The 26,404-nt window shown below is 42.1% G+C and overlaps 1 protein-coding gene across 5 annotated transcripts in view; it reads right to left on the bottom strand.

The window, feature by feature from the left end:
• LOC124555037 (synapse-associated protein of 47 kDa-like) overlaps positions 1-26,404 on the bottom strand; it is a 320,494-nt gene that overhangs the window by 144,749 nt on the left and 149,341 nt on the right. For 4 of the 5 annotated variants that reach the window (XM_047128800.1, XM_047128801.1, XM_047128803.1 and 1 more), the window contains exons 2-3: positions 19,327-19,557; positions 495-583 (exon numbers count right to left, since the gene is read on the bottom strand). In XM_047128800.1, coding sequence (XP_046984756.1) covers positions 495-583; positions 19,327-19,557 — 320 coding nt within the window. Of the gene's footprint in view, positions 1-494; positions 584-19,326; positions 19,558-21,746; positions 21,803-26,404 lie in introns of those variants that run through there. The other variant, XM_047128804.1, reaches the window with a different exon arrangement.

Genomic DNA, 26,404 nt, shown 5'->3' with positions numbered 1-26,404 from the left:
AGTTTAAAGAGTTGGTGGCCAAATCCTACTACAATGGAAAGTTTCTTAGCACAAGCGAATAATGTATATCTTACTGATAGTATCGAAGAAATAAAATCAGGCTTCGCTTCAGCACATCTTCAATGCAGTAGTGTAACTATATGTCTGCATTTTACGTGAGAAGCTTGTTATTACATCAAATATATGTTAATGATTTATTTTTTACTTATTCCATATCCATAAGAACCATTTCACTTAGGTTATGTCCTACCATCCTTTAGTAGCTCCTTGATCTACAGAACAAAATGTGTACGTAATCCACAGTAAGAAGTGAGGTCATACCTTGGAAAATATAAAACTAATACGCAAGAGTACACTGTTGTCTTCTGTGACATGTATTTCTGGCACAAGACATCTTTAAACATTGTATTACACAATTCAAGTGACCTCATTATCTCCACAGTACATACATACAAACACTCTAACTCAACAAATATCAAGTGAAAAAAACATACCAGCACCAAATGGTTGGCCCCCTTCCTTGTCCTCCACAGGTGTTCCTGGTTCAGAGGCAGCCACATCACTGTCTGCTCCTCCTGTAGCACTGTAACAGAAATACAAAAGTTAAAAAACCCACCTGTACACACACACACACACACACACACACACACACACACACACACACGAGGGATGGAGGGAGGAAAATATTTTCATGCTGAAGGTAAGCCTCATTGATTAATATGGCACATTTAAGATGATTGTATACACAACAGAATGTAGAGAAGAAAAATTGTGTTATTTATAACGTTAAGATTATTTATACTTGCAATGCCCTGAGAAATCAAAAAAAATTCCTCTAGATGAAAGGAAAATTTTGTAGTATTTATGTCATCACAGTTCCGTTAAGACATATACATTGTCCTATTGCCAATAAAAACTACTGCAGAATTCACGATAATCAGAATAGGATCACTCTACCAAACTTCAGCAAGGGGTAGATGGATTCATCAATGCATATGATGATTAATCACTAGACTGAACTGAGCGAGGTGGCGCAGTGGTTAGCACACTGGACTCGCATTCGGGAGGACAACGGTTCAATCCCGTCTCCGGCCATCCTGATTTAGGTTTTCCGTGATTTCCCTAAATCGTTTCAGGCGAATGTCGAGATGGTCCCTTTGAAAGGGCACGGCCGATTTCCTTCCCAATCCTTCCCTAACCCGAACTTGCACTCCGTCTCTAATGACCTCGTTGTCGACGGGACGTTAAACACTAACCACCACCACCACCACCACCACCACCACCACCACTGAAAATTATCTTAGTATGGGAACCTACAACTTCATGATGTGACTACAGACATGCCAGTTGTTTGCAACAGCTCAGTAAAATTAGTTTAAAATGTAGAAAGCAATGGATTAAGTAAACTAAGAACTACAGAAATGATAGTATTTCCTAGCAGATTACAGGACTTCCAACTAAAACTTAGTCTTCCATTGACAAGTTGGTTACAGATGGATCTATTCCACCTTGACTTACAATCTGCCCACGAAGCTTGACATGTGAAGTTTAGGAAGTAGTACATAAGTCCTAGCAAAAGCTCTGCATTCACCACACACAATATTTGTCATATGTTATATTGCAAGACTCAGAACTTACAACTATTTTGTGAAGAAATTACTCTGATTACAATACTACAATTTAAATAGTGTGTTTCACTCCTAACAGGCAACAGCGTAACAATAGAACTATATGTAATGACTGGAGCAAACTAAATATAACAATACTACTTCAGATCTTTAATACAGAGATTACTTGATATTTGAAGTAATTACATGTAGTTATTAACTCAATGTGCAATAAATGGCCATTGCATCCAGTCCTTATCCATTTGAAGAACACTATTTTCTAGCTTACCTCCAGAACTTACTAGATTAAAATTGTATTAGACAGTCCACTGCACTGACAGGTTTTTTGTCCTTACTGGAGCCAACGTGGTCTAATTTTAGAAAAGCTTCCCATAACCATCACACATTTTGCTGAAATTTTGGAAGAGCATTGACACATGTCATCAGCACAGTTTTACTTTTGCCAATATAATACTTCCAGGGATATAGTCATTTGTTTAATTACACAGTTCAACTACCGAAAGTACATCCTCCATTCTCCCCCCACATACACATACATTTTCGGCTATGTTGAGACACAATGTCTCCAGCAATATTTTCTTGAAAGAAACAAAACTTGACTATCTCACGCAACTTTTCACACGCTCAAGTAAAAATCATCAAAAAATTTCTGAGCAATTTTTATAGGGATAATTTTAACCAAAGTCAGCTGAAAAAAGACACACTTGAAAAAATAAATAAATAAAAATGTAAAATTAGCTTTTTATACCTCTGGAAGTACCTGCAGGATAAACCTGAAACTTTGTACGTAAGAATTTACCAATACAAGGTGGCTTTTTTTTTTTTTTTTTTTTTTTTTTTTTTTTTTTTTTTAATATAAAATTTCATTCTCTTACTGCATGGCAGCAATTTAAGACAAAGTTGACGATATTTTTAAAACGCCAAAATTGGCTATTTTTAGCCAACTTTTACAAAATAAAATTTTCTGAAACTGTTTTTATTAGAAAGATCATGTTCTAAACCACCAAAGAAACTAATTTTTTTCACAATGTGAGCACATAAGGCCCCAAAAAAATACAACAACAAGGTAGAGGTGCATTTAAAATAGGCCCATATTCCGCAGTACTCAAATTAAATTTGAAATCTTTTTATTATGTTCTACAATTGCTTAGCACTCTATATAGGGAAGGCAACATCAGAAGTCCTGATGGTTAGGAAGTGAGATCGAGTCAGAACAACTATACAAACTTCAAAAAATGAGTGTATTTTTGTCACGACTTATCAGGACATATTTCAGCCTGTTTTCCTCTATGATAGCTATGGTATCAAACTAACTGTGTATTACCAAGGCACTGGACATTATGTTGGTAAAACTGTTGCCTAACAGCTGAATAAACTGCTTTCAATCTGTACACCATCATCACATTGTGCAAGTTTTGCAGAAGTTCTTATGAGTCTGCCTGACTTTTTTTTGCAAAGGACTCACATTATAGACCATTTTGAGTTCTTTTATTGTGCAATGCTATTGACATACTAGTTTAACTCCAGTTTAAATTATAGCATATTTTGTGTTTGCATAGTTTACACTTTATGGGAACTGATGAAAAATTGTGTAAATATGTTGTTATGGTCCATGGTGGCTTAACTACTGCTGGTGACTTTTAAAGTGAGAAAACCAGCATTCCCATCACCATAGGGGCCACATCCGATAGTCAGTCATCAGCTGTTACCGGTCAGTTTCTTTACCACAGGTTTCAAAGCCTGGTAAGGGTTTCTTTACGCAGGATCCCAAAGCCGGATGATCTCTTTCTTTAAGTGTCAGAGGACAAAGTTCAAAGAGGTCTCTCTTAGGATCCTAAGCTTAGGTTTCTTTCAAGCTACTTTAACTTTTTACAGGTTTCATTAATTTGCTGTAGGATGTCATGAGGAATAACTGCAATAACGTGCTGTTATGGAACACTGGACTTGTGGCCTTTGATGGCAAATAAAATGAATTTGCTGGGCCATGTTAGTGCATGACGCTTATTACAGCATCCTCCCTCTTCCCCTTTGGGGAAGTTTCAAGGATATTTCCAATCAACCACACTTTTTCATAAATGCTTGCAGAATATTGCCCTGATTCAAAGTCTGATGTTAATGTATCTTCTCCACTATTGTCACTAATTATAGCCAGAAAAGATTATTCATCATTTGAAAATCTGCTAACCTGAATTGTTGCATCATTATTTGGAAAAAAATGATATTTTCTCTAGTTCCTGCTAAAGTATGACCACGTTATAACCACTCTTCTCTTAAAACTTTACTCCGATCACTTTCTTCTTTGCTGATGAAAACAAATTTAATGCCGTTAATGCTCTCAGTGCAGAAGAGAAACATATCAGACCTCCAGCCATGAAAATAGGCTGCATGCATTTATGGAAGGGTGTGGAGAGCTGGAAATATCCGAGACTGCTGCTGAGCTTTATGCACCCACATGGCCCAGGAAATTTATTTTATTTGTCATCAAGAGGTGACGCAGCACCCTCACTAACAACATCTGGTTGACAGTATAGTTTTCCTGATGACGTTCTACAGAAAATTAATGAAACCTGTAAAATTTCATGTAGCTTGAACGTAACAACATGTTTAGGATCCTAAAACAGACATTTTCTGGATTTGTCCTCTGACACTTCTAGAAATATATCATCAGGCTTGGGATCCTGTGTGAAGACAGGCTTGGGAAGTTGTGGTACAGAAATCCATCAGTGGCTGCCAATGCACAGCTACTGGGCGTAGCCCCTATGGTGATGGGAATGCTAATTTTCTCACTTTAAAAGAAACCAACAGTGATTAAGTCACCTTGGACCACAGCAACACAATTTTTCATCAGCTCACATAAACTGAAAACTATGCAGACACAAAATTTGCTATACTTTAAACTGGAATTAAGCTAGTATGTAAAAGGAAAGGTAGGCTGCTATGAACATCCCAGAACTTACACAATGTGATAACAGTGTACAACTTTAAGGCAATTTATACGACGAGTGGTTGTGTTGTGTGTGTGTGTGTGTGTGTGTGTGTGTGTGTGTGTGTGTGTGAGATATGTCCTGATGAATCATGACAAAACGACACCCATTTCTTGATGTTTATACAGTGGAACGACTACCTCACTTCTTAGTCATCAGGACTTGATATTACCTTCCCCCAGAGAGTGCTAAGCAATTGTAGAATGTAACACAACACGTTAGATTTAATCCGAGTACCAGCAGAATATAGGCATATTTTAAATGCACTCCCACCTTCTCATTGTCTTTTTTTTTTTTTTGGGGGGGAGGGGGGGGGGGGCTCTTATGTTTACACTGCAAAACCAAAACCAAATTAGTGTTTTACGTGGTTTAGAGCACGGACTTTCCAATGAAATTGGTTCAAAAGAGTCTGTAGAAGACTATTTAGCGAAAGTGGGCTATAAATTAACATTTTTGGCATTTTTAAAATATCATGAACTTCGCTTTCAATCTGTAAACTACTTGAAAGCAGTAGTAGAACGAAATTTTATATTCTAAAACCCTGTATTGGTAACTTACTATGTGCAAAGTTTCATGATTATCCTGCAGTTACTTCCAGAGATATAAAAAGCTAAATTTCACGTCTTTTTCAAATATCTGTTTTTTCATCCTACTTTGGTTAAAATTATCCATATAAAACTGCTCAAGAAATATTTTTTTATGACTTTTGCTTCAGGGTGAATAAGTTGTACAAGATGGCCTAGTTTTGTTTCTTTCAAGATAATACTGCTGGAGATGGTATGTCTCCAAGTTGTCGAAAATTCAGAAGTGGGCTTTCGATAGTTGCGCTACGGGCTAAAGAAAGTGATGATCTCTGGAAACATTACATTGGTGAAAACAAAACTTTACCAATATTCACTGGGAACATGTGTGAATGTTCATACAAAATTTCAGAAAAATCCATGCTAGTCGTATCAGACCCTCTAGACCCTATAGCTGACAATGATACATTTATAGTCTTGAGTGACAAAGTAAACAGAGGTTGCTTAGTGCACAAACACCAGCTCAAAGTTCTGCTACATTATCTATGGGCACTGCATGTACTAAGCATAATTATATTACCAATAATATCAACCAGAATACTGGGCAATTTCCTTTTGCTCTCCAGGGCAAACACTCTCATAAAAATGTTCATGGTAAACAAATCCACCACAATTTTAAAATACTTTGGTCAATAAAGTCTTGCACGATAAAAGTCGCTATGCATTACCACGATTTCTTAGTCGCCCCATCATCGGACGAGTCTGAAATCTGAAGTAAAACAACGTACTTCATTAAGCAATTATGAATTTCTTAAACAACTGAAGATTGAGATTAAGAAACTGAAAAACAGATAAAGTGGTTTGACAACAGCCTACCTAGCAGTAATAGTATGTCATGTCCATGCTTTAACAATTGACACGCAAGCATCTATCGTAGGTGGACCATCAAATAATATGCCAAAATTGTGGCTGCAATGAATTCCAAATTTCAATTGCAGCCCTGGAAATTTCCTCTTGTTCCAAAATTGCCACCAAGAATGCATACCGTCTATAACGACAATGTCACCATAGGACACTGGGTGGAAGAAGTCATGTGCCAAACCAAAGTTAAACTAAATAATGACACTGCACTGCAGAAGGCACAAGTCAACTTGTAACCTGAATGAAATTTTTACTCTGCAGCAGAGTGTGTGCTGATATGAAACTTTCTGGCACATTAAAACTGTGTGCTGGACCAATACTCGAACTCTGGACCTTTGCCTTTCACGGGCAAGTGCTCTAACAACTGCTAGGTTCGCAGGAGAGCTTCTGTGAAGTTTGGAAGGTAGGAGACGAGGTACTGGAGGAAGTAAAGCTGTGAGGATGGGTTGTGGGTCGTAATTTTTTTTTTTTTTTTTTTTTTTTTTTTTTTTTGTAGGGTTTAAGGGCACTCAACTGCTGAGGTCATTAGCGCCCAGTCACTGGTGTTAGAGCAAATGGAATCTGCTAAAACTCAAGGGGATGGGGGGACACCAGAAGTACCTGACAAAGATGCAGATAAAATAAGTAAAAAGGTTATATGTCTTTGGACAAGCCAGTTAAAGTTATAAAACGCAGAATACGAGCAGCTGCTCAAGCGTCATCAGCTAAAACATCTGGTAAAGTAGATGGCAGGGACAGGATAACACGAAATTGATTAAAACGGGGACACGACAATAAAACATGGCGCACTGTTAATGCCTGACCACAAGGGCACTGCGGGGCTGGATCACCGGAGAGCAGGTAGCGGTGGCTAAACCGGCAATGCCCAATCCGCAACCTGGTCAGAAGGACCTCCTCGCGCCGAGATGGTCGGGAGGATGTTGTCCAAGCAGTTGGGAGCGGTTTTACTGCCCGGAGCTTGTTTCCTTGGAGGGATGACCAAGCATCCCACCACAACGACACAAGCCTCTTACAGACATCCCCACGAACGTCAGATGACGGGACACAATGGGAGGCTGGCCGAGGCAGGACGACTGCAGCCTTGGCTGCAGCATCCGCAGCCTCATTCCCAGGCACTCCTACATGTCCGGGAACTCACAGAAAGCTGACAGAACCATCATTATTAGCGAAAGAATGGAGGGACTGCTGTATCCGTTGAATCAAGGGATGGACCGGATAGGGAGCTCCAAGGCTCTGAAGAGCACTGAGCGAGTCAGAGCAGAGTACATACGATGAATGGCGGTGGCGGCGGGCATACTGAATGGCCTGATGGAGAGCAAAAAGCTCGGCCGTAAAGCTGGAACATTGGTCGAGGAGCCGGTATTTAAAGGTGGCAGCCCCGACGACAAAGGCACAGCCGACACCATCGTCAGTTTTGGAGCCATCGGTGTAAATAAAGGTGTGACCGGCAAGTCGAGCACCAATTTCGACAAACCATGAGCAATACACTGCAGCCGGAGTACCCTCCTTCGGGAGTGAGCTGAGGTCGAGATAAATAGGAACCGGAGCCTGGAGCCAAGGTGGTGTCGGGCTCTCACTCTCTCTGAAGGTGGTAGGGAGGGCAAAATCCAATTGTCGAAGCAGGCGACGGAAGCGGACTCCGGGTGGCAGCAGGGCAGACACATACAACCCGTACTGACAGTCGAGAGAATTGGCGAAGAAGGACTCGTAAGAGGGGTGGTCGGGCATAGACAACAACCGGCAGGCATACCGACACAGCAGTACGTCGCGCTGGTAAGTCAATGGTAACTCGGCAGCTTCAGCATAAAGACTCTCCACAGGACTAGTGTAGAAGGCTCCGGTCCCAAGACGTATCCCCCGATGGTGGATGGAGTTGAGCCGGCGTAAGAGGGACGGCCGAGCGGACGAGTAGACGAAGCTCCCATAATCCAGCTTCGATCGGACTATGGACCGATACAAGCGAAGCAGGACAGTGCGATCCGCTCCCCAAGATGAACCGCTAAGAACTCTTAGGACATTAAGGGAACGTGTACAACGGGCCGCCAAATAAGAGACATGTGAAGACCAACACAGTTTCCTGTCCAACGTGAGCCCTAAAAACTTAGTTGTGTCCACGAATGGGAGAACAACGGGACCGAGATGTAAGGATGGCGGAAGGAACGCTTTATATCGCCAAAAGTTGATACAAACTGCCTTCTCTTCAGAGAACCGGAAGCCATTTGCCACGCTCCATGAGTAGAGGCTGTCTAGACAACGCTGAAGGCAGCGCTCCAGGAGGCATGTTCTCTGGGCACTGCAGTAGATCGCGAAGTCATCGACAAAGAGGGAGCCTGAGACATTAGGTGGAATGCAATCCATAATTGGATTGATCGCTATGGCAAAAAGGGCTACGCTCAAGACGGAGCCCTGAGGCACTCCGTTCTCCTGGAGGAAGACGTCGGACAATACGGAACCCACACGTACCCTAAACTTTCGATCCGTTAAAAAGGAATCAATAAAAAGGGGCAGGCGACCGCGTAGGCCCCACCTGTGCATAGTGCGGAGGATACCTCCTCTCCAACAGGTATCATAAGCCTTCTCCAAGTCGAAGAACACGGCTACCGTTTGGCGCCTTCGCAAAAAGTTGTTCATGATGAATGTCAACAGGGTCACAAGGTGGTCAACAGCGGAGCGGCGGCGACGAAAGCCGCATTGGACATTAGTAAGTAGTCGTCGAGATTCAAGAATCCAGACTAACCGAGCATTAACCATGCGCTCCATCACCTTACAGACACAGCTTGTAAGAGAAATGGGGCGGTAACTAGAAGGAAGGTGTCTATCCTTCCCAGGTTTGGGTATAGGAACAACAACGGCGTCACGCCAACGCATGGGGACTTGACCTTCAGTCCAGACGCGATTGTAGGTACGAAGAAGGAAGCTTTTGCCCGCCGGAGAAAGGTGTGCCAGCATCTGAACGTGAATGGCATCTGGCCCCGGAGCAGAGGACCGGGACAGTGCAAGCGCACGTTCGAGTTCCCGCATAGTAAAGGGGGCATTATAAGTTTCCAGATTCAGCGAGTGGAAGGAAGGTCGCCGAGCCTCTTCTGACTCTTTCCTGTGAAGGAAGGCAGGATGGTAATGGGCGGAGCTTGAAACCTCCGCGAAAAAGCGGCCAAAGGCGTTGGAGACAGCCACAGGATCAACAAGGACCTCATTACCTGAGGTCAGGCCAGGTACCGAGGAGTGGGCCTTAATGCCCGACAGCCGGCGCAGGCTACCCCAAACGACAGAAGAGGGAGTGAAACTGTTAAAGGAGCTGGTGAAAGAGGCCCAACAAGCTTTTTTGCTGTCTTTGATGACTCTACGGCATTGCGCTCGGAGTCGTTTGTATTCTATACAATTCGCCAACGTAGGATGGCGGCGAAAGGTGCGTAAAGCACGTCGTCGAGCATGGATAGCGTCCCTACAAGCCTCGTTCCACCAGGGGACGGAAACGCGACGTGAAGAAGAAGTAGTACGAGGGATGGAACGTTCGGCAGCATTGATGATAACAGCCGTGAGGTATTCGACCTGACTGTCACAACTGGGAAAATCGTGGTCCGGAAAGGTCGCCAGGGATGAGTACAGTCCCCAGTCAGCTTTCAGTATGTTCCAGCTCGAAGGACGTGGGGATGGGGTGTGGTGCAGGAGACGAACGACACAGGGGAAGTGGTCGCTCGAATAGGTGTCAGAAAGGACATACCACTCGAACCGACGGGCACGAGTGGCAGAACAGATCGAGAGGTCCAAGTGGAAGTAGGTATGAGTAGAGTCCGAAAGGAAAGTCGGGGCGCCGGTATTGAGGCAGACAAGATTGAGATGGTTGAAGACATCCGCCAAGAGTGAGCCTCTTGGACAGGATGCAGGAGAGCCCCAAAGGGGATGATGGGCGTTAAAGTCGCCAAACAATAAAAACGGCAGGGGAAGCTGAACGATCAGGTGCATCATGTCAGCCCGACTAACAGCAGATGATGGTGGAGTGTAGATGGTACAAACTGAAAAAGTAAAAGCAGAAAGAGTAATGCGGACAGCTATTGCTTGGAGTGGGGTGGTCAATGGGATGGGATGGTAATAAACATCGTCCCGAACGAGCAACATGACCCCACCATGAGCTGGGATACCGTCCACAGGGGTGAGGTCATACCGCTCCGAGGTATAGTGGGTAAAGGCAATACGGTCAGTCGGGCGCAACTTGGTTTCCTGGAGACCAAGGACGAGCGGACAGTGCAGGCGGAGGAGCAGTTGTAATTCCTCCCGATTAGATCGGATACCTCGTATGTTCCAATGAAACAACGCCATCGCTAGTCAAAAGGTTGGGGGAACGAGATGGGGGAAGAGCTGGTCACCTCGACGGCCGCGGAGGGCCAGGTTGCGAGGGAACTACGCTACAACCGACGGGAGGCAGATCCGGTTCCATCGACTCGTCGCCAGCTGCGGCCGCTGTCCCTGGTTGTGTAGGACGGGCCGCATCATTTGCCGACGAAAGGCCGGCGGAGCGCCTGGCAGCAGAGCGTCCCGGCGAAACTGAGGACACCCGGGAGCAGCGACTCACGGATGGAGCGTCAGACGAAACGCGCCGGGGTGGAGAGGGGGATAGAGACTTCTTCTTGGAGGCCTTCTTGGAAGGCCGAGGAGGCACAGGGATGGTGGGCTGGACCCGAAGAAGGTCCTCACGCGCGGGGTCCGTTTTGGAACGCCGGACCTCGGAAGCTGGGGTCCGGAACGTTTCCCCGATGGACGCCTGAGAAGAGGATCGCTTCTCAGGTGGCGTGGGGGGAGGAGGAGGAAGAAGGGTGGCCCCTGGGGCAGAGGGGGTGGGGGCCACGGGGGAGGAGGATTTGGAAGGGAGGGATTTGAGAGGCGGAGGCAGAGCCCCCTGATGGGTGGAGGAGGTGGAGGGGGGACAGGATAGGGGTGAGGATACCGCGGAAGGAGTGGACACAACTGAGGCAAACGAGGTGGTCAATGGCATGGGATGGAGGCGGTCGTACTTCTTCCGGGCCTCAGAATAAGAGAGCCGATCCAAAGTTTTGATTTCTTGTATCTTTTTCTCCTTCTGATATGCGGGGCAGTCTGAGGATCTAGGCGAGTGGACGCCAGGACAATTAACGCACCGAGGTGGTGGGGTGCATGTATGTTCCTCACGAAGAGGACGTCCACAATCGCCACAAAGGGGCTCAGCCTCACACCGTGATGACATGTGCCCAAAGCGCAAACACCTAAAACAGCGCATAGGAGGCGGGACGTAAGGTCGCACGTCACACCGGTAGCACATCACCTTCACCTTCTCCGGGAGAACGTCCCCCTCGAAGACGAGGATAAAGGCCCCGGTGTCGATGCGACGGTCTTTGGGGCCGCGCTGGACTCGCCGGACGAAATGCACGCCTCGGCGCTCCAGGTTGGCCCTGAGCTCCTCATCAGATTGTAGCAGGAGGTCACGATGAAAAATAACCCCCTGCGTCCTATTTAGTGCCAGATGTGGGACAATGGATACTGGGATGTCCCCTAGGCGGTCGCACGCCTGGAGCGCCGCCGACTGTGTGGCGGAGGTGGTCTTGATATGGACGGACCCTGAACGCATCTTGCTGAGAGCTTCGATTTCCCCGAAGACGTCCTCAATGTGCTGAACAAAGAACATGGGCTTGGAGGTGGCGAACGTCTCCCCATCGGTTCGAGAACAGACCAAATAGCGGGGGAAGTACTTCGCCCCAAGCCGGCGGGCCTGTCCCTCCTCCCATGGAGTAGCCAAGGGGGAAAGGGCAGGAGAACCAGAACTAGAAACGGTACCTTTTCTTTTGAAAGACTCGGCCGCAGAGCGACCAGATACATGTTGACGTTTCATCTGCGAAACGTCCGCCCCGATACCACTCACTCCGACCAGGGGCTCTCCCCATGGGCGCCACCCAGCCGCAGCAAGGGCCACCTGGCATGATGACCATTGCCGGGAGTCCTGATGCCCCAAGGAGACGGGCATCTACTTCTTGGCCGACGTGGGGAGGGTGCAGCTCAGGTATCGGCAGTACGATCCCTGTGTTGTCAGGGGGCTACAACCTAGAGGGTACATGACGACCCCACCACAACGGGTTGGCTACCGTGCTGGATTTCTGGTGCGATGGAAAGTCCATCATGATCGCTGGTGCAGATGGAGATGCACTATGGGCGTAACTTGGACAACCCATCAGGCGTTGAGGCCCAATTTGAGGAATAGTGGGTAAGGTTACAACGCCGGTGCAATGCTGAGTGCCAAGGTCTTAGTGCACTTAGGACCAGTGGTACACCATGTAAGGTGTCCTTCCCCAAAAGGCTCGTACTTCTGTAGAATTTTGAAAAATGGAGGTCAAACCCCAAGGGGGACCATTACATGGAAGGCCGAAAAGGTTGAAACTCCTTTTAGTCGCCTCTTACGACAGGCAGGAATACCTCGGGCCTATTCTTACCCCGGACCCGCAGGGGCGTTGTGGGTCGTACTTGGGTAGCTCACATGGTAGAGCACTTGCCCACAAAAGGCAAAAGTCCTAAGTTTGAGTCTCAGTCTGGTACACAGTTTTAATCTGACAGGAAGTTTCAACTTACAACATGATATAGCGAACCATGCCAAAATGCCTACATTCAAGATCAACACATACCGTATGTTGATACAGGATGCTCACGTTGCTACAACAAGTGGACTGAGCAGTAATAGTGCAAGCCAGATTGATGGTAAACACTGTAAAGGGGGCGCGTAACATCACATGGAGAGGAGCTAAGGTAAAAAAAAAAAAAAAAAAAAAAAGTGCAGAAGAAATATACCCAACAACCGAAAGTCATGGCACTCCATTAAGAGATATGTTCACCTTAACAAACAAGTAACAAAAAATAGCATGATTAACAACAGAATAAGTGCAATAATACTTGTATTCATCTTAATTTTTTTTAGTTTCTTGAAATGTTTTAGAAATTTTTTCATGTTTCAAATGCATTATTTTTTAACTTCATCGGTTCATGATCTGTCATTTGTTATGTTAGAACTCTTCAGTAATCGGATTTATATTTGCCAGTTTTATTTTTTAAAAGTTTTACCTTTTAATTCCACTGGTTTACAACCCGTTATGTGTTATGTTTGTACTTTCCTGCTTTTGATGCAGATTTTGGCAAATTGTATGTGTGTCAGCCTTTGGCTCATGCTGTTAGTTATATTAGGATTCTGTGTCTTATGGATTGCTTTTTCCAATTTGTTTATTAACGTGAACATCTTTTGTAATGGACCGCCATTACCTATATTGCTTCTGTATTTTTTCAGCATTCGTACATGCTTATACCTTAGTTTCTCTCTCTGTCATGTTATGCCCCTCCATCACAGTGTTTACCACAAATACGGCCTGTGGTGTTACTGTTCTGTCTGCTTGCCGTGTCGCAGCCACAATTTGGGATATTATTTGACAGTCCACTTATGACAGATGTTTGCTTATCAACTGTTAGCTCATAGACATGATGCCCCACCACTTCTAGGTAGATTATTGTTGAAACATTTTCTCTCTTTCAGTTTTTAATTGTCAATCTTTAATTGTTTAAAAATTTCTTAATCGCTAAATGGAGTAGGTTAGAGCTGTTATTTTACTTCAGATTTCAGATACACCCGATGATGGAGCTAAGACCCCAAAACCGTGGTTGCCTATAGCAGCTTATGTCATGCAAGGCTTGAGTGTCCCACAAATAAAAATTTTGACACCTGTAAAATACAGAATCTGGCTTGCTTCAAAATTTATCAAGCTGTGGCCTACAACACCCATCCAGTTATCCACAACTAATGTAGGTGAACGTGACAAAGTTTGCTGCATTAACAAATGCCTCCACGAGCTGATATTGTGTATCAAGGCAACCTCTTTGTGCATTACTTGTAGGTGGGTCATTATGATGCACCTTCTGGTGGACATCTTACCAGTATTACAATCCTTGCTGTGTAAGTGGTGCATCTGTTGCATACACAGCCTTAGCAATACTTTACTCTGCTACTACATACGTGACAGTGACTGAACATCAACAGTATAAGTAATGGTACCTCAGCTTCAATGGTTTCGCAGATGACCATGTGCTCACCAACACAGAATGCCTAGGTTCAACACTACCTCTTTCGACTTCTTATTAGCATTGGCTATATTGAAGCCAAGAGTTTAATAGGCTGGAGGTATTTAACAGTCATCTACATGCCTTCACAGCTGCAATTCAAGTGTGTAACAGTGCATTTTATCACAATATTTGCATCTAGCTCCTCAATTTCAATCTACAGTTAGTGTATCATACATATTCCATATATTGTCGTGAGGCAACATCGCTGTGGAACACTAGTTAACTACAATAGCCATTGACACTGCAGCAAATAAGCATGTCATTTGGAAAGAAGTTTTACATACATTATCTATCTCTAGCAATTTCTCTAACAAGGGCTTGTGTATGTGTGTTCTGTTAGCCCAAGAACGTATTGTTGGACTTGTAGACTGACCTGTTCCACAACAATTCCAAAATCATGTGGACCAAAATTATAATCATTTAATATGGTTTTATATGTCTAAATATGACAATTAATCATGTACAAAGAATCTTGCCTCATTGAGTTGCCGAAGTTCTACAATGAACCGATCACTGAAAAACTGATTTATACCATCATTTATTTGGCATTTCGGCCACTAGGACAGCATGTCTGACCATCTACATTACACTCACACTCTACGAACCATTGCTAACAACCTGAGCAAGGGTGTATTGTACCACACGTTAGTATTTCTTCCCATTCCATTCGACTACGAAGCAGGGAAAGAATGAATGAAAGCTTGGATGCCTCTGTGCATGTTAAAATTAGACTAATCTTGTCTTTGCATTCCTGATGGGGCCTGAAGTCAATTCCTGGGTTCTTCACTTAATATTGGTTCTTGGATCTTTGTGATTAGGCTTTCACAGGATACCTGGTGTCTGAAAATTCTGTTTCATTTCAGTATTTTTGTGGTGCTCTCCTGTGGGTCAGACAGACTTTTTGACTATTCACACTGTCTTCCTTTGTCTACATTATAGTAAATTCACTGTTGGTACGCGTCCCACACTTGAGCAACATTCTAAGATACAACACGTAAGAGTTTTGGGAGTAATTTCCTTTGTAGACTACCTACAAGTTCCCAGTATCCTGCCGTGAACCAACGCCTGCTACCTGCTGCTTAAGCCTATGTCATCATTCCATTTCATATTCCCCACAAAACATTAAACCCAGGTACTTGCATGAATGTAATTCCAACTGTGACATACCTATTGTTGTCACACAATACGAATCTGTTCTGTGACACAATTTTACAATGCACCATTTTCTGATCTTATCAAGATGCGACTCGATATTTGTGCAGCTTTTCTCAGACAGCAATTCATTGCATCACCTACACGAAGTCTGAGGTCAAGAGCATACGCAGGATCTAAGTTTCAATGGGAGCATCCTTATTAGTTTATGGTGAATGGCAAAATGGTTTTAGAATTTTACCACAAATAGATATGGACATACCTGCTACTAGTTAGTATCCTTAACATGCTCCATCTTTCTTTCAACTAATACTGCTTTGGTATGGTGTGTGATGAGCCACAATGTGAGCTGAGATTGAGAAGATCCTTTTCTATGAGGAGGGCAGGAAGGTTCAGTACACCACCCTGGAGCATGACTGAAGCTAACTCAGTATCTGTTGTTGATTTTCAATCTAAGATAACATGCGGAGTCCTCCCTACAAACGTAACTTCAATTCAGTCACAAATTTTCGACTTCTGAGTGCAGTATTTTGTTTGAGGGATCTACAGTATATTATGGTTAAAATGGGGGATAACTTTGTTGAAAGTTCTGTATTGAATATTATGGGTAGCCTATTAGACGGTGAAACAGTGTTCAGTTTCAATTATTTCAACTGTTTTTGAATGCCCATGACACTAATACTTATATTATCCACCTTTCCAGTGAAATGCACATTAAACCGAGATAACAGTCTTGCAACTTCTTTTATTGAAGATTTGAAAATGGACTTCAAAATTGTGCTTAGGGTTTGATCAAATTTATTTCTGTTCCTGTAGCATTTAGGAGTGTCTACACACTAGCTTTCGTGCCACTGACAGCTTTTTCACATGACCTGAATTTCTTTGTATTCTGCAAGAGGTCTTTCGATGTTGTTCTACTATGGTACTATGAGCAGTAGAAGCTGTTCCTTTTGAAGTTTCTTTACAGTGGATGTATACTAATTAGTCCGCCCTCCAATCATGAACTGTTCTACATATATATATATATATCTGTCCATTGATTGGTCAACTATTCTTCAGACTAGAGCCACAGTTCCTTTACTTGCTGGACTCCAGGGCTAAGTCATTTGAGTTTTCATTTCAGATTCGATGTGGCTGTCTCTCTGCCTAGATTATTGAACATAGAAATGTTTTTAGTTCATCTTTGTAATGTATGCATTGTCATTACAACTGCTTCATGTTGACCGATACAAGTTTCCAAGTGGCCATCATGAAAGAGGGGATTGTCCCCCTAATGAATAAGCTTCCAAACTATTTTTTTGTAATTACTTTTCAGAGAAAACGTTTAGTATGTTTTGTATGATATGTTGTCATCTGACAAATTGCAACTATTAACATGAATTACAACTTTGTAGTACCTATGGCTGTAGTAGCACTAATAATGCGTGTTCAATTTGTCATACGGAAAATGGCTGCACCATAAATACAAAATTCCAATCATCACACAGTAGTGAGTACTTGCACACTGTTTTCACCATTTACATACAGGAAGGTATTTATGGTGATCCATGTGGTAAGAAAGTGTTCAGCTTCTCTCCATGTACCCAAGAGCTACAGTCCTCCTTGTGTTCAGGACATGTTCAGATCCGCCACACTCATAAGTTGATTCTTAAGTTTTGTGAGCACCTTTTCTCTTCAAAAGTTTATGGAATTATGGTACTTACAGCATAGCTGATTTATTAGTCAAGCTTTATAAAGGGAAAAAAAATCACAGAAAAAATGTGTGTTATTAAACCAGCTGTGGGTTTGTGTGTCTGACTGTTCACCTTGATTTATTACTGTGAGTTATCTAACTAGTAACCAGGCTCATTAGTGAAGAAGGCATTGGCTGGACAAACTTCATAAGTAGCTTTTGATATCCCACTTTGTCCTCTTACTTCTCTATTGGCATCTACATGTGTTCAACCATTGCCCACCCCGAAATTCGCTAACATAGTTATATTTCTATGGTCAAATGATATTCCTACCCCTTAGCTTACTTAACCACAGAAGGGAAGCAAGTCATATGCCACATCTATCTGAACTGTTTGAATTCTGATCTGTGTGCTTTTATATCTTGTGTTTCTGTAGTCTAATCAAACCACTCTTGTTAACTGTTGAATGGATTAAAGTCTAGGCTGGTAGTCTGGCTCACCTTCATTTTGCAAGCTAATGCATTCACGTGACACACACACACTTATTGCATGCTGAAGTATTACCTCTTATGCTAGCTTCCAGACCTTTGTCTTTCAATCTAAAACTATAGAGTATTTGCCACTGTAGTTCTGTTTTATTATTTATTGTGTTTAAAACACAGTTGGTATTAAATCACTTCCTCAAATTTTCCACTTCACTATGGAAACCCATAATTGATGTCAAGAACACTGCACATGCATTTGCAAATGCCAATTTATCTCCATGTTTTGCTCGGTCACAAGATACAGAAGCCAAGGAAGATCATCATTCACTCTCCATGGTAAAATTTGTAACATAGTAATTTATTCCACGCCCATCACTAAAAATATACAGAATCAAAACAAAACTGTTTCTGAAAGAAACCATTTACAAAACATGTGCAAAAGTAGTAACATGCCAGAAAGCAAGCTACTACAGGTAATGCAAACACTACTGCAGAACGTACAAGACCCTCAACACACAATCACAGAATTTAAATAATCTTTGATAATAAAGGTTGTAGAAATGCTTCTCAATACTGCCACTGTAAATTTGGAGGGCCATGCTACCATATTTCATTTCAACTCTGACACTAAGCTATGTTACACACTATCATTTAGAGCAATCACAAGACCACTAAAAGGCTAGTTTAGCTTGTAACTGCTGAGCTATTTTTATAACTAACTAGAAAATCTGAAGAGAAATATGTAACACAGCTCAATTTCACACACACTTAATCCAGAGAAAACTGCACCAAACGCTTATTATTTAATGGTAAATGTTATATGAAAATGTAAGTTGAACAACATGTTAACAATGTGGTGCTTATGCTGGCCTTCTTTGTAAGTTGAGTGTTGATACATCTATGAAGCGTCCCCCATTAGCCTCTAAGCAAACAGTGGTAAAGCAGATTAAGAAAATGGATACCAGCATCTGTAAAAATGTATAAATATAAAAGAAAGAAGTTATCTGAAACAGTGTTGTTAATGAGGTTGTAAAATTAAGAGGAAGAGCCATGAAGTGGTTTCACAGACCAATCAATTTTAGCTATGGTTCCATTTGTATACTAATCACAGATGTTTTGTTACAATAACCAAATACGATCATGTTTCACATTATGCCATTTACTAGCTTAAACTGAAGCCAATAAATTCCCTGAAGTAAGGCATGTGTAAACAAAGTTCCCAACGTCTTGCAATTTATGTGTAAGTAAAGCTGAGACCTGTTACATGTTTCGAAAGCTAATAAGCTTATTTATGTACTTTCCAGTACTGATTCAATGCATCATGACATTGAAAATTTCTCATTACTTGTGATTTTGTATTAATATGATTTTATAATTATGATATACATGTCTGCACCTTTGGCCATATTGTTAAGCTAGAATTTTGAGAGTTCAGTGTCTGAACACTGAGGCCCTTAAAAATGTTTGACTAGCTCAGTTGAAACAGGAATGAGAGAAACTTGGTAGAAACATTAATTTTAGTTTATATTTATGAATTATGCTTTTTTGTACAGGAAGTGCATGAGAAATGTTACAAAACTTAACAAAATGATAATCAGAAACATATTGTTCCTGTGTTGCCACCTCACCTACCAACATATTCTGCTTGTCCGATTTCGCATACTCTTTGGGACTGAAGAATGAAACCTACAATTCAGATGTCTCCACATGTGATAACATCCAGATGAAACCAATGTTATTTTATCCTACCTACTGTAATTCATACTATACAATGTCAATTTATTTATTGTTCTTAATATTTGTACTAACATTCACAATGTTAATTAAAATCTACAAACCTGGAGTCATCATCTTCTTTGGTTTCTTGAGTTGTGTCCTGTGCTGGCTTCTCGGAAGTAGAAGTCTGCTGAGCAGGATCACTTGACTGATCTGATGGTTGCTGGCCTGTAGTTGCATTTGGGTCTGATGGGTCCCCCTTCCTTAGGCCTCCCAAAACACCAGACCCTAGCCAGCTTGTCATCTGGCTCTTTACATTCCCCAACATCTCCAATTTGCTTCCTTTAGTCGGACTGCAAAGAATAAGGGAGTTTAATTAAAACCCAGTCTTTTCAGTGACCTCACTTCTTGAAGGCAAAAACTCTTGCACATACTTCGCTTATGCAGCACAGCAATTTACTTATAAACAGAAATGATAGAAAATGAAAGATTTTTAATAGCAGTGGAATGGAAGTTAGCCATTAACATAAATGAACAGTGATTTTATTTGAATCATTTGCCCTACAACTTTTTACAGCCAATGACTTTAGGAATTAGCTACAGCCTAGAATAAATGACTATGTCATCATTTTGAGCTAATAAGAGGCATCATACAATTCCAGACAGCACAATGTTACCAACACACAATTACAGTATTAAAAGGTGATATCTTGCAGGCACCTAGCTTGGTACAAGAAATGAGCAAAATGAAATAGGTGCTGAATATGGTCCTCAATGATGCCAATTGCGAACATGTAAGTTACACAGCAGTGTGTTCTTGCTGTAAGTAGTTAAAGTTGCAATAAAAGCCTATTAATCTGTTAAAAGTACACTTCTTTCGTTTTTAAGAACATGATTGTCGACCTTCTGAAGTAGTACAGAATTTTCATCATATATTAAATCAGAAAAAATTGAAAAATAGCAAAACATTATTTATTTTGCATTTATCTTTAGCAGTAGGGCTACAAGGAGTATGCTTCAAGAGGCCACATATGAACAAAATGAATTTTGTATGTCTTGTTCAGTCTCTAAGGAACTTTATACACTTTTCACTCTTCACAGTAACATTTTACATGAAGGGTATGGAGTGACATGCTAATCCTGTTACATGAACATGGATAAGCTTCTCCAGTTACCAATGAAACATTGAAAAAAAATTCCCATGTTACCACAGTCCTTGCAAAATGAATCATCCACCACATGGGAAAGTGCACACTGTTGTGTAACTGAAAGACTAGAACTGAGTGCCAGATCAGACCCCCCAGACTTATCCTTCCCAATAAGGTAAATGGCTGGGTTTGGGTCCCAGTCGAACATATGCTTTTAATCTGTCCGGAAGTTTCACAGTCCTCACAGTTTATTTTCATCTTAAATTTCAAGTTTCTGTTACTCTTGTTACTATTAGAGTTCTTCCATGTTCTGAACATATCCCACTCCTAGCTATTGTTGACACCGAAGTTTTTACTAGTAACATGAAAAAAATCTAGGGTATCCCTTCTGAACTTCATTAAAACCAGAACCAAGATATGTAAATATGAAAGACACTGATACATATTTCAGTGACAAATTATTTTTGTTACTGTAAACAAGGTATACAGGAAGTCACAAGTGAAAGTGGTTTGTCTCAAAGACTGGGAAGCATTTCTAAAAAAACAGCAGGTAACTATTAATTCATGGGTGTTACACTGATGTGTTAATGACTTGCGAGTTTCATATTAATAAAATTAGCTTGAAAGTATGCCCATTATGGTTATAATGAGGATGTAATAGGACAGTAAATGCTGATACTGTAATATGGCCTCATTCATTCACGCTTATTATATTATACCATAATGTGGGAGGAAAAGCAAAGGTTATACATACAATAAGTTTAATGTGGCTATAGAAGAAAGCTGTAACATATACTATATATTTGCCTCTTTACCTCCCTCCCCCCCCCCCCCCCCTCCCATTTTTAAACATGACGAGCAGACAAATTTGAGAAAACGAAGTATCTAGTCTGTGGAAAGGTACAATTACGTACTGTAGCTGGAAAGTAAAAGCAGAAATCTGTCAATAAGTGTTATTAACATCTTTATACGAAATTTATTAAATTAAGAATATCATGAATTCAGCGCTCATTCAGTACAAAACGTTACCACTAGCAAAATACGAGTTTGACAATCTCTATTTAAATGAATATTTAGAAGCTAATCACCGAAGAGCAGACATTTTCCAAAAACATCGTTACTTACAATACGCATGCAGAGAAAAAAGTATGATAAAATGCTTAGGTACAATCGGTAAGTTGTAATATCTTGACATGGTCACACAATAGGGCCTTGCGATATTTTATGGAGTAAAAGCTTGCGTATTTGTGACACTTAACATACAACAACGAAATGAGAATGGTTTTTGTTATATCATTCAATAACTGTCTTCCGGACACTACATTTACAGCATTTTAAAGCAAGAACCTAGCTACAAAAGCCAAACAACATGTTTATCAGTATCAAGAATTTACTTGATATCAGGAACAACAAACAGATGACCGATGAGTTAAATTCCTCTCGGTTGCAGTAACCCACAAAGTCAATTTTCCAAAGAAATAATTTAGTAGATAATAATCGTAACTGCAAAGAACTTCAAACCTTTGCATTTATACATTATCCTGACAGTTCTGCTGATCTGTGAATGCTCTCTGCTGGTGTCTTATTCTTCAGCATTACAGAAACGTCGCAAATACAGGAAATTTCTCCAGTTCGAGAACTTTTTTACACCCTGTAACATCTTACACTACCGCTGTATCATTAATATAACAAAGACGCGCACCTCAGTACTTTTGTTCAGCACCTGAGGAACAGTATAGTTTCTCGAATATACCAGCATATCAATATAGTGTATAAATAGAACAATGTATTTTCAGTTGTGTGGAGATTTAGTGATTCATCGAAACAAAATACGCAGGGTTTTCACAAAGAAATGTTAATAAGGGAGTTTGGTTTCTTTGTGTTGTTTTTTCTTAAAAAAAGGGGTGAAATAGGATACACTTTAAACAGGACACAGTAGGTACCTGAAGTACTGCAAGCTCTTTTTACTTTAAGCAAAAAATTAATTTGTCTGCTGAAATAATACTGTTTTTGTTCTTTGTGTATGCCTGCGTAAGTGCAGACGCCCCCCCCCCCCCCCCCCCCTGTAAGCTGCCTCTGAGCGACACTTGAAATACCAGCTGCCACTGGCCAAGTATGCCATTTTGTCACATTCTGGTGGCAAACTTTTGAGTACATTACGTTCTACAATATTTTTGGTGTAATATGTACAGGGTGGGGCAAATAAAAGTGGCCTGGAGAACAGAGTTCCATGGTACCAAGAAAAACAACAGAGTAAAGATACAGTACTAACCCGACAACAGCAGGTGTTTAAAGTGACCACAGTTCATCTCTTGGCACTTTTGGTTCCTGATCAGCAAGTTTCTCAAGGCAAATGGAAGCTGGACTGCTGAATTACTGCAGTCTCATCCGAAATGTTCTGCTACAGTTTTTGAAGGCTATGAGGAGTGTTGCGATACACGTTACACTTGAGGGCTCCCCTCACAAAGTAATCGCACACTGACAGATCAAGTGACCTAGGTGACCAGACAGGGCCGCGACCAGACTTACCTCTGCTAACAACTCAGTCAGTTTTGAAGATTGCGTAAATGTGCTGTATCGGCAGTTGCTTCAGCCTGTTGCATATAACCACAGAGGGTGTGGTTATATGCACAGATTCACGTCTGATAGTATCCACTCGTCCGGGCCACTTATTTGCCCCACCCTGTGTAAAGGGCAGTCATATGGAAAGGAGACAGGTGGGTAAAAGAAAGTATACCTTTTATTATTTCAAAACTAATCATTATAACTGTTAGTATGTGTACCTCACTGTGAAACTAGACGGTCGGTGCCTTCATGGGGAAATGTCTGCGGTTGCCTATGCAACCATGATTGTACCAAGGTGTGCACCTCTTCGTCTGAAGCAAACAGACGGCCACGAATGTCTTTTTTCAAACTCCAAACATACAGAGGTATCGGGACTGTATGGAGGATGTGTAAGGGCTTTCCGGCGAAATTCCGTGTCGTGCTCTAAACAATCTTGTCAACATATGGGCCGACTCATCAACGTTGTTTCCTCTACGCCGCAGAAGTTTTGATGGGTAGCCCTTACACATGCCCCTTACAGTCCCGATGCCTCCCCTTGCGGTTTCCATATATTTGGAGTTCGGAGCCACGAAGAAAGACAAGGAGGTGCACGTCTGGGAACAATTGTGGTTCTGTATGCAATCGGAAACATTTTTCCGCGGAGCCTTTGATCTTTTATCTCACAGCAGGATACATCTACTAACAGTTAAGGCAATTAATTTTGAAACAGTTTAGATACTTCTCTCTCTCTCTCTCTCTCTCTCTCTCTCTCTCTCTCTCTCTCTCTCTCTCTCTCATTTGACTGCCCAGTTGCCAAAAAATGTCCAAATGTGTGTGAAATCTTATGGGACTTAACTGCTAAGGTCATCAGTCCCTAAGCTTACACACTACTTAACCTAAATTATCCTAAGGACAAAGACACACACCCATGCCCGAGGGAGGACTCGAACCTCCGCCGGGACCAGCCGCACAGTCCCAGTTGCCAGCCATGGATTTGATCTACTGTAAGAGGGTCCGAACAATTGCATATTTTATTCTATACGAAAAAGTCCTTAAATAATTATGTATTACACACATGACATGAGAATTCCTCCTTTATGAACGAAATGGGTCGTGATGGGCGACAATGTTTACAATAGATAGCGATTCTGTTGCCTACCAATTATTTGCAAACCAGTAATGTACTTAATTTCACTGCGTGTGTGGAGTGTACTTCCGTTCAATCCACGGATCCACAGGGATAAATAATGATGTTTCGTTTGTGGGGCGCTCAACTGAGCGGGCATCAGCGCCCGTACAACGTCCCACTTTTTACACAATCCAGTCTAGCCACTGTCACGAATGAGTATGATGAGGACAACACATACACCCAGACCCCGGACAGAGAAAATCCCCAACCCGACCGAGAATTGAGCCTGGGACCCCAAGATCCAGAGGCAGCAACGCTAGCCAACAGACTACGAGCTGCGGACATCCAGAGGGAGAAAGGAAACAGTAGGCCTACTTAATATTTACATTCAGGTGAATTGATTACATTGTCTTTTCTTGTAGTTACATTTCAAAAACGTGCCCCATCTTTGAAATGAATACCTCGAGAGACACACATCTTACGAGAAAACTATTTCATTAACTTCTCATGGCTGGGGTTCACAGTCGTGTAGAAATTTTTAAGAACGTTATATTCGCCACTGACTGTACAAAATTTTTATGTTCACAACTGCAATTTTGGCCTTACGGTCATCGTCAAGTGGTGTACTTCCGACGACTGTCATCGTCGTACTGGCCTATACTGTTTAAATGCGATCTAAGGTGGTTGAAGCGAACTGTTTATATACGAACAAGAACGGTGGTTCACTGGTATTGGTGTTGAGGATGTCAACATTTGTAAAATTTTGTTTAATTCGTATCGTTTTCACGACGTTTAGTCCCACTGTATTCTTACAATTGTAAGGCTCTCATACGACGATGATGTGTGTACGTATTTTCATTGTTGACATGGGCTGAAGCATAGTCGTCTACAGTACAGCACTTGATCATGGACTTAATCCCTGCAATACAAAGGGCTGCATACCTTACGTCCACCTTTTGAAAATGGTATCTAGTGTGTTACTTTATATTTTAAAATTTTGAAAAAATGTTTTTGTTTTTAATGAATTCTTCTACCAGATTCCATACATCTTTTAAATTTTTCAGTTAAACTGAATCACAAACTGAAGTCTAAGTATTAGAAGTCACTTTCCACAGCGAATTTTATTCAGTATTTTCAGGTTTAGGACCTTTTTTACACATCAGACGCCGCGCGGGATTAGCCGAACGGTCAGGGGCGTTGCAGTCATGGACTGTGCGGCTCGTCCCGGCGGCGGTTCGAGTCCTCCCTCGGGCGCGCGCGCGCGTGTGTGTGTGTGTGTGTGTGTGTGTGTGTGTGTGTGTGTGTGTTCTTAGGATAATTTAGGTTAAGTTGTGTGTAAGCTTAGGGACTGATGACCTTCTCAGTTAAGTCCCATAGGATTTCACACACATTTGAACATTTTTTTTTACTCATCAGACGCTCTGTAGGAAATATGTTGCGAGTAAAAATCAACAAAAATGAACGAAATTTCCCTTTTTAAAATCTTTTTGTTGTGGTAATGAAATACCTCCATCTTGGTTGTACACGTTATTGAAAATACATTGATTGGCGATTTATCTGGTAATAAATATGCAACCACTCGCTTTTTTACGATTTATTGAACCATTAACACGTTTTCGAATCACTGCAGGCCCATCATCAGATGGAGGTGTTACAAGATGATGATAATGATGATTATTTAAGGTGAAGCGCGCTCGACATCATGGTCATCAGCGCGCTGACGAAAAGTCATCATGCTAATCTCATGGGTGGGGACGAAGGCTGTCACCACATGCGCAGCAGTTTATAATGTATTAAAGTCTGCCTCCCTTCCCCACTAATTTAGGGATGAGGCCTGACGGTTCACAAAATTTCACCACTCTTAACACTGGTATCAATATCTGCGAAGATGGTGGGCAGATTTCCATCGAGACTGAGGGCTGCCCTAATATCAATATATAGGACAAACGTAACCACAATATGCCGAACAGAGTGGCACGTCACGAACTTCACTGAGTGGTGGATCCTCCCGTCGAAGGAGGAAGCAATGTGTTAAAAGGCCATGCCCGATGCGCAGTCTGCTAAGCAGAACTTCCTTCCAGCGGTGAAGCTGGCACGAAGTCCCCCATGCTTTTGTGGTCAATTTGAGCGACCGCTGTTTGTTGTCTGATACCTGCAACCATTCAGTCTCCCACTTATGCATGACACGTGTGTCAGGAAATGAGATGATGGCTTGCAAGAGAGAATGGAACATTGATGGACAGCACTACTCCAACATGCTTCCTTGGCGACGTTGTTGGTCATGTCGTTGCCGTGTGTCCCAATGTGGCCAGGTACCCAGCAAAAGATCACCTCCTTGCCACGGTGTTGGAGCCGCTGTAAGGAGTCATGGATGAGCTG

This window comes from Schistocerca americana, chromosome X, assembly GCF_021461395.2.
Source record: "Schistocerca americana isolate TAMUIC-IGC-003095 chromosome X, iqSchAmer2.1, whole genome shotgun sequence".
Classification (NCBI taxonomy): Eukaryota; Metazoa; Arthropoda; class Insecta; order Orthoptera; family Acrididae; genus Schistocerca; species Schistocerca americana.
This window is presented reverse-complemented; position numbering and strand designations above follow the sequence as displayed.